Below are 14,241 nucleotides of genomic sequence, written 5' to 3' on the forward strand. Positions count from 1 at the left end.
AAATGTAAGCACGGACAGGCCCAGGCTCATGTCCAGGCCTAGGCCCATGTACAGGCCCAGGCCCAATATCGGCGGTTTTCTTCGGATAAAAGAAAACCGAACCGGAGAGAAGTGTACGTCAGAAGAAATCCATTTTCCCGCGAGCTTTCTCATCTCCAGAAGCGCTCCTGCCTTCTCTCTCTCTCTCTCTCTCGTCTTCTTCGTCTTCAGCTCCGGCGGTCTTTGACCGGCGAGCATCTTCTTCCGCTCCCCTGCGGCGGCCGTCATTTGCTCTGAAGTGGAAGAGGTGACAGATTTTCGTTTTGGGTTGTGTAATTTGTAGATGTCTGAGCTAATTAGTGAGTGGATCGATTTGGAAAATGCTGCCGGAAAGTCCAAATGAGGGGAGGAAACCCTCGCTATTGCTTCAATTTAGCAGGAAGGCAACTGCTTGCGTTTTGATAAACTTCAATGGAGCTTGCACTGCCCCAACTTTCCGTCTGTGATGCTCTTAGATGTTCAAATTCTCTCATCTAACTTGCAGGTTGTGATGTTGAGTTTGCGCGGGAAGTTCGTATTGAATCCTTTGTTTTCTTCTAATTTCTGCGGCATTTTCGATTTGTTCCGTGGTTTACTCCTGAATTGTATGATATATCGGTTAGACTAAACTGAAATGTGGGCGTGTTTACGATTAAAGAAGCTGATCAGCTTGTTATTCGGGATTAGCTTATTGGTTCTTTGACTAACTACTTCTTTTGGAGTAAATGTGCTTCGGGGCCTGGTCGTAGATAGCCGTAGTTGGAACGTAATTAATGCTTCGGCTTGGCTTTCGATGGTTGAATCGGGCAGGTGACATTTGGACTGATTTGCGGCGTTGTTTTTGTTTCTCAGTTGAATAGAGCATCCTTCTTTCTGAGATGGCGAGGCAGGAGGAGAAGGTTGGGAAATCTCCGAAAGTGGGGAATTCCCTCGAAGTTGATGATGCGAAGTATGTGTCGGGCCTCAGTACCATACTGGTTGCCACGATTCAGGAAGCTAAGGACAGGATATCTCAGATAGAGTACATTTTCTGCAGTCAGCTTTTCCCGAATTTCCAGTCCAAGTCTAAAAGCTTGCAGACGATTTACGCTGAGGCCCTGCAATCAGCGGAAAGGACGTGGAAGGAAAAGGAAGATAGTCTCTTGCTCCAGATGGGTAAGCTGAGGATTGACAAGGAGCAGCTTGTACAGGAAAATCAGTCTCTTAAAGTTCGAATCGAAGAGCTTGAGCATGATCTCGGGCAGAAGATTAAGGAAGTTGATGACGGAATGGAACTTCAAAGAAAACTAATCAGAGTGGTTCAATCAAGCGAGTCTATTTTGGTGAGAAAGGGAGAACAGCTTAAAGAGCAAAAAGAGGTGACTGGTGCTCTTCTATTGAGGCAGAGGAGTCTAGAGAAGTCGGTTGAAGGGCTCAAGGAGGAGCTTCGGCAGAAAACTGAGGAGATAGTGAACGTAAAACAGTTGGAAGTGAATTTGCTGAAGAAAATGGAAGTACAGGCCTCGGAAATTTTCAGCAAAGAGCAGCTTTTGGTTGACTGCGAGAAGGAACACGGACTGCTGAAAGTCAAATCAAAGTGTATGGAGGAGCAAATAGTTAGACTTGAAGAGGAGCTACGGGAAATGAATGCGGACAAAGGCGAGGAGGCCCGGAAGTCGAGTAAAATGCAGTTAAAGCAGCATGAGGAAGAGAGAGTGAAGCTCCTGTGCAAAGTAGAGGATTTGGAAGGGAGAGCGAATGACTTGCAGACTCTTCTTAAACAAAAGAGCTGTGAGGCAGACAGATTACGTCACGAACTTCAGTCTGCACAATCTGAGCTGTTGTCGGAGAAGAAGAAAGTGGCAGAGTTGCTTAACTGGTGTAAAAATTTTAAATCTCAGAACAATTACCTTCTTAAGAAGATTTCTCAGAGCAAGTCAAGAGGAGAAGAAGATCGGCAAGAGAACCTAGTAACTACACCATGTGAGGTTTCACATTCTTTCTACTTGAAGAACTAACGTAATCATGCACCACTGTATTAAAGAAATTGTCTGAATGTACTCGACTTCACTTATTCTAATGGTTTCTTAATCCATTTGTAGGCCTTGAAAACAAGAACACTGACACAGTTAGAGTTGATTACGGTGCCAAAGTGAAAGATGAGATAGATGTAGACGATCCCGTGGAGAATGAAAAAGACGAGAGCTTGCTGAAATGTCCAAGTCCGAATTCAGGTGAATTTGTTGCCCCAAAATCTGTTACGAGTAAAAGATCTAGCCCAGTTTCTGGTACGAAGCGCCGTGCATCGAGCTGGAGAGACACTAGGGCCCACCAAAGCCGATATGGGCCTGACCCTCACGATGATTTTCTCGATACCCCTTTGGAGAACATCAGAGAGAACCTGAACAATTCTCGGAAAGATGAATTGGGAAACTCCCCTAACCATGAAGCAAGGGGAGTAGACCACGGGTCCCTAGATGACGATGAGACCCAGGACATGAATGTTGATCCTTGTCCAGGGAAGCAGCAAGCGCCAGCACCTTCTGATGGCAGTAGGAAAAGCTTTAAGTACGTGGGTGCTGTGAGAAAGAAAGCCGAAAGGGAGGCTCTGAAAGGTGTTGAGTGCAAGCAATGCAAGAAGTTCTATGATGCTGTACTTCCCGATAATGGAAATGGAGATACTGGTGGTAACAATACAAATATCCGATGCGAGCATCATGATGGTGTCTCGAGGCACAGGTACAAGTATGTTCCTCCACTGACTCCCGAAGGCTTCTGGAACATTGGATTTGAATCTGAGATGTGAGGTCGTAGCATGTGTTAGGACTAGCTGCATAGTTCTTTGCTCATTGTTGCTTGAGAATTGAGATGATAATGAATGGCAATCAACATATTGCTGATTGCTAATTTGAGGGTCGTGTGATTTATAAGACGCAATAACACATTGGAGTCGGTGAAATATGTGTTGTTAAAATAGCAATGAAGTTCTCATCCCGTGCTGTGTAGTTATACTCTTTACGTATGAGATAATACTCCTTCCAATTCCAACTGGACTTTGACAAATTCTCCATCGACTTGAGATTGTCTTCTGTCAGTTTTGTAACGTTTGTTTCCTCGGAGATTCGGGAAGTTGCTAGAGAAAGCCAATCTATGAGATCGGAACCTAACATATCGCATTTGTGCTTGAACAATGCCATGTAGTCTCTGTTAAAGAAGTTTCCATCATTAGTGACCCAATCGTCATTTACAAAAATGAATTGGCTACAAACGAGAAACTTGGAAGTAGTGTACACCTAATAGTCAATTCCATTGAAAAACCATAGTTTTGCCCCTCGATCAATTTGCTCCTTTGTCTCATATCGTTCCCCATAGTTTGGGAATCTATCTCCACTTCTCGCAGCTTGCGAAATCATTCTCATAATCATTTAGCACATAAGAGGGACGAACATAGAGTATGTTAAGTTGATTTCTCGTGTTATATGTCGTCGAGACCTTAATGATATACAAAATCATCGATCTCTAACTCCAACTCAAGTGAGTAAACAATTAATCGAAACTGTCATTCTACGGCAATCCACAAGCCCCTTTGTTGATACAATAGAAACAAAACAACCGTCTTGTCGGGCAGATCCTTGCAATGTTATAGAAATTCAGTAGCATTTTCAGACCACTGGAACTGTCGGGTGGACTTTTTGGTCTCCCTTAAACAAGAGGGGTAAATTTGAATTCAACACAAAGTCGGGGGACATTTGAAATTAACGAGAATATGGGGAGCTAAATGGGAAGAGAGAAAACTTCAGGAGGCGAATTGGAAATCAACCCCAAAAGTTGGCGTAAATTACACTGCAACCCCTGCCGTGCGAAGAAGACGACCATACGTTCATATATTCATTCACCTCTCTGTCTCTCTCTCTCACCCCCTCCCTTTCTCTCTCTGAGCTTCTCGGATTCACCGGTCGGATATCTTCTCCCGCCTTCTTCCCCTTCACCTCCTCCGGCTATTGATTGTCTCGGTGGCGCATGTGCTTTCTCGATCAGAGCCTAGATTGAGGATCCCGATCGAGCTTCTCTTTGCGTCACCAAGCAGCGCTGGAGGTAAGTTCCTCCTGAATTTGCTTCCCTGTATTGATTTCTATCACTCAGTCTTCCGGTGGTCTGAGTTTCATTGATTTCGGGTCACTGGAAGATGAGCTGCTTTTCGCTGATCGTTCAGTGGGTATTCATTGTTCTTCGGGTGGGTTTACATTAGGGTTTCTGGGTCTGGTTGGATCAGTGGGGGTCGTGCATTGAATTTGCATGGCAGTCTTTTGTGGCCGATTGGATTAGATCATGTTTTGCCGTTTTTCTGCGGGCAACTCTTGCTTGGGTTTTCTGTGTGGTTTGGATGAATTAGAGTGGCCCTTAAAAAGAGTTGCTTTTTGAAGTTTCTGGTCTCTTCGTATTATCTCTTTGATGCCGTTTTGTCATATGTTGCTCCGTTGTGGTTGCTTGCTCGTGATTAGGTTCTACTCTGTTGGAATTGTAATCTTATTAAGCCACTTCCGTCATTTATGTACATATGAAAAAGAGTCGAATTTACAGTTCGATGTCTAAATAGCTTGAAAGCTTGTTTGGAAACAGCGGCCTCCAAATAACAGCATAGCAACAATTGGGTGATTGCTAAATGGACAAAGAAGCACCTCCTAGCCTTTTTGTTAATGATGGTTCGTTCATGGAGAGGTTCAAACAGCTCCAACAAGAGAAAGCCAAGGAAACGAGTGATCCTGCAGGAAGTACTCAACCGAGGGTAGTTGTGTCAGGGACTTCAACTCCTAACTCTACAGTTTCTAAAACCAGCTTCAGTATTAAGTCTAATGATGCCCGAAAGCCTCAACCTGCCTCGGGAGGTAAACTGGCTTTCAGCTTGAAACAGAAGTCAAAGATTGTGGCACCTGCAGTGAAGTTAGATGCTGATGAGGATGAGGATGAGACTGATGCTGTGAATGATTCTGGTGATGCATCGGCAAAGCGGCAGAAATTAGCCGACCAAGATGTATCTTACAAATCCTCGAGACAAGTTGATGTTGGTAATTACTGCTTCACGGATAATTACTTGTCTATTTTGGCTAAGGTGCAACATGTTTGGGTATCTCACTTTCCTTTAAATATAGTTAGCATTTTAATAGTTCATAAAATTGTGAAGAAATTGGTTATGCATGAAATTGTTTCCCTCTAAGGTAGAATTTTGATCAAGATGGTAGTCTTTAGATCAGACTCGTATGTAAGAATATAAATGGAGGCATGCCTGAGAGAGAGGGTGCGGACTTCCAGGAGAGGATTTCTGTGAGACCTATTTCCATGTGTAGCTTTTCCCACTTTGTTGGCAGCAAGAAGAGTTTAGCATTCTTCTCTTCTTCTGTCTGACTTTCTGTCAGTGGGATTCTGTCCAACAATATGATAGGACACAGTAGCTGCTTTCCTAGCTTTGATAAGCCAGTATCTTTTATGTACACATGGGACTGGATATCTAGGGCATTTGCATCTTGTGACATTGTTTCTCGTCTTTTTTTTTCTTTTTCTTTTTTTTAAGCGTAGGTTTGTAGTTGATGCAATTTCAAGTGAATCCCTATTTAATGAAGTATTTTCTTCAGGCTGAGGGTTACCACCGTTTTCTGCACTTATATGATTCTCAGCTTCTTAATTTATTGAACTATTAAATGGTTGCTTGTAAAAACTGGCTATCCCTGTGCTCTCTATGATGAAATCATAGGTTTACATCTTCTCCTCTTCAGCTTGTGAATAAACGAGGCGAAGTCTTGAATGTGTTTTGTCTCATGAATGCAGCTATAACCTTAAGTACCTACCAACATTGGTGGAAAGAGATGTTCAATGAAAGATTTGGATTATGTGGCACGCCTGCTACAAGAGTAGTTTCCATTCTCTTGTTCATGCTCTTGGTATTAATCGGTTTTGTAAGTGAAATGCAGCACCACCACCTTCCCCGAGTGACCTTACAGTAAAGAATGTTGCGGACAAACTCGCAAGTTTTGTGGCAAAAAATGGAAGGCACTTTGAGGATATTACTCGCCAAAAGAATCCTGGTGATACCCCATTCAAGTATGTTCTCTATTCAGCTTAGTTGTCTGAATTTGTGCAGGGATTTCTCTCTCTCTTAATTTTTTCCATCCTATCTTCTGATATTATCTTTATTTTGAATGACATAATTTTGGAGCGTATATGTTCATTTATTTGATTTTGTCCTTTTTACAGATTTCTATTTGACAAGACTTGTGCTGAATATAAATACTATGAATACCGGCTGGCAGAAGAGGAAAAAGCCCTTTCACAGGCTAAGGAATCCCAAACACCCCAAAGTGGTTAGTTTTTTATTTTAACTATATATTTGGTGTCACAATCTGATAATTCATTCAAAGGCTGCTTTTCATTGATTAATCTAGTATGACTTATTATTTTTATAAGTCAAATCATGTTCTTTTCAATGCTGTGAGTTGGCTTGCATGGAGTTGATTGTAAAAAGGGACCTAGGATGGAACCAATGACTGAATTTGAAGTTGCAATTGACATAGAAAATTAGTGCTCAAGAAGCTATGACTGTGTAATCTCTCACTGAGAAAAGAGTAGGAAACATCAATATGGCATTTGGTCGGGCTTTTCATGGAGGATAGGTTCAGATTTGGGGATAATTATTGCATCTGACTGGTCGAGGCAAGTAATTGCATGGAAAATTCTTTCCTTATTTCTCTGTTGGTTGGGTCACTTACCTAATTTGTATGTCATATGGCCTGCTGCTTTTTCCATAGATATGACACAGCTTCTTGATTAGGTTTGTCATATTTGTTGGGATAAGGTTACTTGTACAAAGTACGCGGTTCTTGACTGATAATGGCTTGTGTTGATCTATACATCCAGCACTGAAGCGAGTCATTTCTCTACTCATATGGCTATTACTTTATTTTTGCTGAAGGTGGGACGAGCTCTTCATCATCAAGATTGGGTACTGTTTCTCAAAGGTCACATAGCCATCAATCAAATTACCAAACACCTGCTTCAGCATTGTATGAAGCCATGGATGATGCTGGTGTTGATTCAGCATCAGCAGATAGAAACAATAACGGTTTGTGTATTTTCCTATCAAGTAAATCTGTGGTTTATTGAAATTACAAGAGCTGTGTACTTGGAAATAGTTTTAGTTCCTTGTATACTGTACTTGGAAAAGAGAGTGGTGCATTTCACTATTGCTTGGAATAATTATGAAATTAGTTATGATAGCAGAACCGACACAAGAGCTTAACTTTTTAACTTGATAATTATATTACTTAGGCTTTGGTTCCTCTGCTTGAGATTTGGTATGAGAAAGTCCATGATATAAGGCTTCAAGCCATTTTACTTTTTCAGTTTATATAGGCCTCTTTCATCTTAGTACCTTGTGATTGATACAGATTACGAGATAAACGGAGCTTTTAATTTTTTAAGATGTAATCTTCATGAATATATTGCTTATTTGCTCATAGTTTGTTTGCTGTCCATGCCATTTCATATACTTGTATGCATTAACCATGTTGATACATCGTTCCTGTTCTTTTTTATGTAAAATAATAAATATTTAAAGATAAATTCTCTTTAGATAAAGTAAAAGATTAAAGCATTTCGGTTTCTCTGTATTTGTCCCCTTGAGTCAACTTCATAAGACTTTGCAGATCCTATAGCTATGATGGAGTTCTACATGAAGAAGGCTGCACAGGAGGAGAGAAGGAGACAGCCTAAACAGTCGAAAGATGAGATGCCTCCACCTCCTTCCCTTCAAGGTTTGTATCTACTGTTTTTTATCTTGCCCAAAACATTCTATATATTGAGCTCACTCAAATTCGTTTTGTTCTGTAGCTTCTAGTAAGAAAGGCCATCACATGGGCGACTTCATACCACAAGAAGAGCTCGAGAAGTTCTTGGCTTCGTGTAACGATGCTGAGGCACGGAAATCTGCTAGGGCGGCTGCAGAGAGAGCTCGGATCCAGGCTGATAATGTGGGCCACAGGCTTTTGTCAAAAATGGGATGGAAAGAAGGTTCTTTTGCACTTGGATTTTGTTTTATTAAATATTTTTGGTCATTGTTGCTTAAATAAATTATATTCCTCTCTGATCATATTGTTCTTTGCTATGGACAGGTGAGGGGCTTGGGAGCTCTAGAAGTGGTATTGCAGACCCAATAATGGCAGGAGAAGTGAAAAAGGACAACTTGGGAATCGGTGCTCAGAAGCCTGGGGAGGTGACAGCTGAAGATGACATCTACGAGCAGTATAAGAAGCGAATGATGCTCGGTTATCGCTATAGACCGAACCCTCTGGTACTCTCCTTCATTTGGATCCTGTTTTAATGACTTGTCCAGATATCGCCATCGACCTCTTTGAATTAAGTAGTTGATCTGCCTCGTAATGTTTGTTTCTTGTCTCAATCTCCCATGGTAGTTTAGGATTGATCTCGTTGTGACTGAAATTCCTGACACCGTCAAGCTCATTTTGATCATTTTGCCCGTCCCAGTCATTTGAAGCGACACTTAAGCCTTTAATTCTTAGATTTAAGATTGACAAATGTGACTCTATTTAGTGTGGAGTGTCTCGTCGATTCACCTCAAGGATACTCGGTTTAGGGTGATACAAACATGAGCTTTCTTTATCGAGCATTAATGTTCTTGGGGTCATTGTCGTAACTAACAAGGTGCTCATTTGGTTTTCCTTTGGCTGCAGAACAATCCTCGGAAATCATACTACTGAGAAAAGCGTGCTGCAAATCTGTCTTGTTCATAAAGACACGTAAGATCGTCGAAGTAGGAAGTTACAGGGGACTGATGAATGTTGCTTCCGGTATTTGTCCTCAAACAAGTGTCTGATGTTTTTTCTTTATCTATGAACCTGTGGTTAGTGAAAGCTTCCTTAATTTTCCTTCTCGGAGCAAGTTTGTATACCCACACATTTTCCTGTGCTGTTTGGATTTCTTTATTCTGTACAACGCACGTTTCCAATCTAAGATACAGGTTAACAAAAGCTGACCTGACCAAGGGCAGAACATTATCCGGCCAAGACCTACGCTAGTTGTTCTTAGGTCCTTTTGTCTTTGTTTTCTTCATGCTACTTAAGAATCCTGAAGATCAGTTTTCCTCGTCCGTCTACGTGGTTGCATCAGTAACGTGTTCAAGCTGTCTTAAATGCAATGATTTCCTTTAATTCGGAGTCCCAATATCAAAAAATCGACATGAAATCAGAGAAAAGGGAAGCGAGAAAATATTGGAAGAGGCCTGATTCTGAAATTCTAATGACTCCACGAAGAAAATCCTACATAGAATTCATTCGTTCCCTCAATTATCCAAAGGTACATATTATCCTTTGGTCACTCTTTTTATTCTACTACATGGAAATACTCGTAACAATGACAAACATCTTCCAACGGCAGCTCTTCACCCAAATTATTTGCAAAAGCCTACGCAACGGCTAAGATTTGTAATCGGCCTTCATTCGTACCTAGTGCTTCGTCGTGTTGCCTGCACCAATGAGAATTCAACTGAACATAAACTCATGTCTGACAGAAAATCGAACTCTTTGGAATGACATTTAGTCATGAACTAATGAAAAGATGCGTGCACGTCAGTTGTCTTTGACACAATCTTGTAGTTTTGAGTCATCTATGAATAGACCTATGGAGGTATACTTGATATTTTACGGAAAGCTTCACGGTAGTTTTATATGGAAAAAGCGCCGGGAGAAAATGGTTTGTAAATAACGTACATGGTTCAAAGTTGGCGGTGCACTTGGATGGGAGCTGGAGTGCCATGTTGCGGTCCATGCCGGAGATAGGGGGCCCGCTAAGGAGCACGCAGAGGCAGGGCTGCCCGAGGGCCTTGATGGCGTTGCAGCAGGCCTCGCTCGGCAGGATTGGGCTGAAGGGTGCCACAGCTGGCCGGCACGGGATCATCTGGACTAGGGTGGCAAAGAACGTGGTCATGCACGTGCTGCCTCTGGCCGGCTCCACCATGGTCGCCGTAATGACCACGAACAGGACCAGCAACATGGGAGCTGTCTTTTTGGGATCCATATCTCGATGTACCTAAAAGTTAATAGCTGAATCGATTACTCTGATGCTTAAGGTTTGAATCTAAAAGGTTATACGGGCTTCAGTTAGTATATATAGGGAGAGGGGATTTGATCTCTTCAGATGTCATGCAGATGGGCGTCTGTGTCCTAACCATGAAGATCATGTCTGTCATGCTGCTAGTCCCGGTCGAGCGGGGCCCACTCGAGGCAGGAAGGACTTCGTTTCGATGTATTTGACTTGATTCCTATGAGGCCCGGCCAAACAGGCTGTGAGTCTATACTCTGAACATATGTATCGTTCACGTTCACAGAGCAAGCTGGATTGCTCTAATATACGTAGAATGCCATGTCTGTGGCCCCTGAATGGTCCTTGTTCATCCTCCTTTCAGAATCAGATGGGTCTGTGCTGGTTTCGATCGGGTTTATTCCTTAGAAAAGTTCCAAAGGAGCAAAAACGGTGACGGCTGGGCTTGGGGGACAGTTGCTCAACTCAAATTTCATGAGCTCCCCCACACGAAGCTTGCACATTCACAAACATCAGAATTAGAAAGCAAATGCATTTCCACATTGAAGGAATGTAGTGCAGCTTGCGCATATAATCTTATCGAACATGGCAACCAAATCAATTTCAGAAACACGTTAAATACTTTTTGCAAGTTGAATACATCAGCATGGCTTAGCAACGGCTTTAAGTCTGAGCCATCGCACGCTCAAACAGCCTCTTGTGAAAGGCAACGTCGGTTATTGCCAACAATAATGAAATCAACGTCACATTTCTTGGAAAGAATAATTTCTGTGATGCTCATGAGGGTTCATCAACTTTCAGCTTTGCTTCCTTTCAGGTTAATTACCGCAAGCTCTTGCTCCACAAACTCTCCAGCACGGATGGGCGGGTATTTATCTGCAAGCGGTGAGGATGCGAAGTGGCCCAGTGGCTTCAATACAGCATCGGATGCTACGTGGGCAAACAGCTACATAAGCATAAGAAGAAACCAAAAATATTAATGAGATCCTCTTTCTAGGCCAAAGCCTCTCACCATTGAAACACTAAATCAAAGATGGCTTTACATACTGTTGAGGAGACTCTCCATAAGCTGCAATTTTGCTCTGATGCGAGTTTAACAGCATCAATGGTTCTCTTTGTGACCACAACTTCGTGCATGCCCGCCATGCAATCACCAGCAGTTAACCATTCAATCTGCACATATAAGCAGTGGAAGGAAACAGAAAACAATGCATCAAGATAAGGTAGTAACGAGAAAAGACAACCCGAAGATTGACTTGGTTCCATGACTCAAATCAAGTTATCAAAGTCAAACCACTGGAGAGAAAGGGATATGAAGAGAGTTATTCCACTAAACAAACAGCTGCAAGCTCCAAAGCAATGAGACTTGCCTGCTTCCCAGTCTGGATCAGGAGGCATCCCACTGGAACTTTTACTTCAACCTTTTGCCCATTTCTTAACCATATATATAATCCCGGGAATCTGCTTCTTCCATGGATTGTTAAAAAGTTCAGGTCATAGTGGTATCCTGCAAAGACAGTACCCTCCTGACCATATCGGCGGAGATCACTTCCTGTTGGAGCAAGAAGGTGTGGTCCCTGTGGTTCAGAGAACAAGTCAATCGACTGACAGACCAATGAATAATTCCAGAATATGCAACTGAAAATACATCAATGGCGTGCCACTTGACACAGAAAAGTAACAGCGACGACTTTCAAAAATTGAGCAAATGGAGACTGACTTGATTATGTGGGGGCACTCTCACACCATATAAAATGCAGACTTCTATCCAGAATATGAAGTGCTTTTCTGGATGGTGTCAGAAAAATGAATAGTTCAGCTAAGCAATGATTCTAGCATCTTTGAAATGACTTTCCATACAGCAGCAGTATCAGACATCAGATGGTTCTTTTCTTTTTCATTGTCTATTTCTCCATTCTTTCAATTCACTCAGAAAGAAAACAGCTGTAGCAGTGTAGATGTTGTAAAGAAAGTGTAACTGGTGGAAATCCACTGTGATAAAGAAAACCGTAAGATGTTTTTCACCTGCTTCATCAGAGAAGTGAATGCATCCTTAGGCAACCCAAACCCAATAGCTGCCATCTCAGCAACAGCCTAACCAAAAGCCACAGTCAACTCCAAATGATGAGCACGATAGCATGCAAATACAGATAGCAATTTGTCTATACTGAACAACCTCTATTGCTGATATCATCTTGTACCCCCAAGAGTCCATGGTCTCCTTCCATTCAGGAAAACCCTCAGGTATGACGGGCTCCGAGTTCAATTCCTATCAAAGAGCAAGGTCAGCAAGACAAGCTGATTAAAACGAACATTAGATGCAAAGAGAAGCAAAATCAGAAATTTGAAGAAGGGAGAGATATATGACCTTAAAGCGGGTGTTTAATGGCCGAGGACCAATTCTCCACATGTATCGCCACTTACGATCAGGACCCTTCGGGGTAGCTGGCTGAACCTCATTAGGCATTGACTTCAATTTCTCTTGCATTTCCTCATCAACTAAGCTTCTAGGAACTTCAACTCCCTCCGGGGTCACGCCAACCTATAAGTTTCAACTTTTACAACAGTTTCTCGCTGTAACAGAGAACTGAAGCTCGAACAAACCCAAATCCGTTCAAAATCTAATCGATATAGGACAAGACAACCTATAGAACTCTAGAGGACCGGCAATATACTTGAGCAACCTAAATGTCCATAACGGATACTATCAAGCTCTCAGAAGCATTTCAATAATGCAATGCCTATTGCCTTCCAATCCAATTCATGGATCCTCCGATCAGAATCATGATTCGCTACTGAACTAATTAAATCCGTAAAAAAGACGACGAAGAACCAACTCACTAGATCCTCTACTAGACCAATTACACTGATCCTCGCAAGAATTGTCATTTCTCACTGTAATCTGAGCTTTACAAGCTGAAAAAAGAGACCTGGTAATGTAGATTGGGCCGCTCCTGGAGACGCTTGAACTCCTCGGGCCGCTCGAAGTACTTCTCCATCATGTCGATGAAGCGGTCGTTGTCCTCGGCGGAGCACCTCGGATCCTTCACCACTAGGGCTCCGGTCTCCCGCAAGACTCGGCTGACCTCGCCGCACAGCTCAGAGAGGGAGGACCCGAGCTGGCCGGGGAGGTCCGCGGGGCCGCCGCTAAGCCGGCCGGCAATCTCCAGGTACGGCGCGAGATCTATCACCGGAATGTCCATCGGCGAGCAAACGCCGTTCGGTCTGGACACAGAGAGAGAGAGAGAGAGAGAAGGGAGAGATTCTCTGAGAGGGACAATGGCGGGAGAGGGATTTTATTATTTGTTAGGAAAAAGCTGAGGCACCGCGTCAGCATCACTTTCCGCGCTCGACAATATTCGATTATCTACACCCGGCGTATGGTCCGTTTGACTAGGATAGTCTTCATTACACCAACCGTTGCTTCAGAGAGCTCGTGCGCCAGGTCCAGGGAGGAGAGAAGCAAGTCGGCCCTTGATGCTTTCTTTTTTAGTAAGTCCAAGTTTGGTATTTTCGTGGTCAGAGCCATAAATACGACTTCAAGAAATAACATCCAATTTGGCCCCAAATTATCCAATTCTCACAGTTGAGTCCTCTAACTTTATTTAGTTGATTTACTAAATTTTCCCCCAAATTGTCCGACTCTAACACTTGCAAGTAATTTGATATTTTTTAGCAATAGAAAGAAAACAAATCATATTAGAGAACTTGTAATGGTTCGCCTGGATGTTAATAAAATCGTGCGGGAAGTTCTACCGGTATGTGTCCAAAGAAAGGAAGTGCTACTTCATATCGTTAAACCTATTGGAACCGATGATTATGAGTTGAACTTTGAAGTGCAATAGAAGGGGAAGAAGCTAGAATATGCCTTAATTAAGGAAGCTATACTGGATGGTATACTCGTAAGTGACGTGGAGAGGGAGACTTAAAAATTTTCGATGGCACGGGCTGGTGCATGGTGGTGGAGATGACTCGAGCAAAGTTGCTTCTCTACTCAACTTCTTGTTAAAAGTTAAATCTTGTCTGTCTTCTTATTTAAGATTGATTAGGAGTTGTTATGGTTAACTTGCTATACTTTTTTTACTGCCACTTTTTATATTTTGACATTTTCTTAAATCATCACTTATAAAAAGAAAA

General features: G+C 42.4%; 4 protein-coding genes across 6 annotated transcripts; 2 read left to right on the forward strand and 2 right to left on the reverse strand.

Annotated features, from left to right (window-relative positions):
- The first annotated feature begins 50 nt into the window (after positions 1 to 50).
- LOC116188546 (protein gamma response 1) lies at positions 51 to 2,988 on the forward strand. The gene is made up of 3 exons (XM_031517979.1): positions 51 to 286; positions 871 to 1,980; positions 2,100 to 2,988. The coding sequence occupies exons 2-3, from the start codon at positions 897 to 899 to the stop codon at positions 2,801 to 2,803; spliced, it is 1,788 nt and encodes a 595-aa protein (XP_031373839.1). The 5' UTR covers positions 51 to 286; positions 871 to 896; the 3' UTR covers positions 2,804 to 2,988.
- An 870-nt stretch (positions 2,989 to 3,858) lies between these two features.
- LOC116189654 (SURP and G-patch domain-containing protein 1-like protein) lies at positions 3,859 to 9,035 on the forward strand. Of its 2 annotated transcripts, none has more exons than XM_031519412.1 (9): positions 3,859 to 4,092; positions 4,618 to 5,063; positions 5,964 to 6,093; positions 6,247 to 6,353; positions 6,962 to 7,111; positions 7,695 to 7,802; positions 7,879 to 8,058; positions 8,160 to 8,338; positions 8,739 to 9,035. In XM_031519412.1, exons 2-9 carry the CDS (start codon positions 4,661 to 4,663, stop codon positions 8,763 to 8,765), a joined length of 1,284 nt encoding a protein of 427 aa, XP_031375272.1. In that variant the 5' UTR covers positions 3,859 to 4,092; positions 4,618 to 4,660; the 3' UTR covers positions 8,766 to 9,035. The 2 variants fall into 2 exon arrangements, with proteins under 2 accessions (XP_031375272.1, XP_031375273.1); XM_031519413.1 differs by having other exon boundaries at positions 3,876 to 4,092; positions 4,565 to 5,063.
- A 238-nt stretch (positions 9,036 to 9,273) lies between these two features.
- LOC116189657 (protein LIM1) lies at positions 9,274 to 10,537 on the reverse strand. Of its 2 annotated transcripts, XM_031519419.1 has the most exons (3): positions 10,232 to 10,522; positions 9,774 to 10,092; positions 9,274 to 9,529 (listed from the first exon to the last, which is right to left on the reverse strand). In XM_031519419.1, exons 1-3 carry the CDS (start codon positions 10,250 to 10,252, stop codon positions 9,510 to 9,512), a joined length of 360 nt encoding a protein of 119 aa, XP_031375279.1. In that variant the 5' UTR covers positions 10,253 to 10,522; the 3' UTR covers positions 9,274 to 9,509. The 2 variants fall into 2 exon arrangements, with proteins under 2 accessions (XP_031375279.1, XP_031375278.1); XM_031519418.1 differs by lacking the exon at positions 9,274 to 9,529 and having other exon boundaries at positions 9,652 to 10,092; positions 10,232 to 10,537.
- Positions 10,538 to 10,680: 143 nt separating this feature from the next.
- LOC116189655 lies at positions 10,681 to 13,388 on the reverse strand. Its single transcript, XM_031519415.1, has 7 exons — positions 13,035 to 13,388; positions 12,473 to 12,646; positions 12,281 to 12,373; positions 12,130 to 12,198; positions 11,475 to 11,681; positions 11,152 to 11,277; positions 10,681 to 11,050 (listed from the first exon to the last, which is right to left on the reverse strand). Exons 1-7 carry the CDS (start codon positions 13,305 to 13,307, stop codon positions 10,895 to 10,897), a joined length of 1,098 nt encoding a protein of 365 aa, XP_031375275.1. The 5' UTR covers positions 13,308 to 13,388; the 3' UTR covers positions 10,681 to 10,894.
- Positions 13,389 to 14,241: the final 853 nt, after the last annotated feature.

This window comes from Punica granatum, chromosome 8, assembly GCF_007655135.1.
Source record: "Punica granatum isolate Tunisia-2019 chromosome 8, ASM765513v2, whole genome shotgun sequence".
Lineage (NCBI taxonomy): Eukaryota > Viridiplantae > Streptophyta > Magnoliopsida > Myrtales > Lythraceae > Punica > Punica granatum.

Coding starts and splice junctions, on each gene's coding strand:
- LOC116189654 (XM_031519412.1), top strand. CDS start 4,661: ATGGACAAAGAAGCACCTCCTAGCCTTTTTGTTAATGATGGTTCGTTC. Junction 6,354..6,961: donor ATCCCAAACACCCCAAAGTG/GTTAGTTTTTTA, acceptor TTTTTGCTGAAG/GTGGGACGAGCTCTTCATCA. Junction 7,803..7,878: donor TCCACCTCCTTCCCTTCAAG/GTTTGTATCTAC, acceptor TTTGTTCTGTAG/CTTCTAGTAAGAAAGGCCAT.
- LOC116189655 (XM_031519415.1), bottom strand. CDS start 13,307: ATGGACATTCCGGTGATAGATCTCGCGCCGTACCTGGAGATTGCCGGC. Junction 12,647..13,034: donor GGCCCAATCTACATTACCAG/GTCTCTTTTTTC, acceptor TGAAACTTATAG/GTTGGCGTGACCCCGGAGGG. Junction 11,278..11,474: donor TGATCCAGACTGGGAAGCAG/GCAAGTCTCATT, acceptor TTATATGTGCAG/ATTGAATGGTTAACTGCTGG.
- LOC116188546 (XM_031517979.1), top strand. CDS start 897: ATGGCGAGGCAGGAGGAGAAGGTTGGGAAATCTCCGAAAGTGGGGAAT. Junction 1,981..2,099: donor GAACCTAGTAACTACACCAT/GTGAGGTTTCAC, acceptor ATCCATTTGTAG/GCCTTGAAAACAAGAACACT.
- LOC116189657 (XM_031519418.1), bottom strand. CDS start 10,252: ATGACAGACATGATCTTCATG. Junction 10,093..10,231: donor TGACAGACATGATCTTCATG/GTTAGGACACAG, acceptor ATTAACTTTTAG/GTACATCGAGATATGGATCC.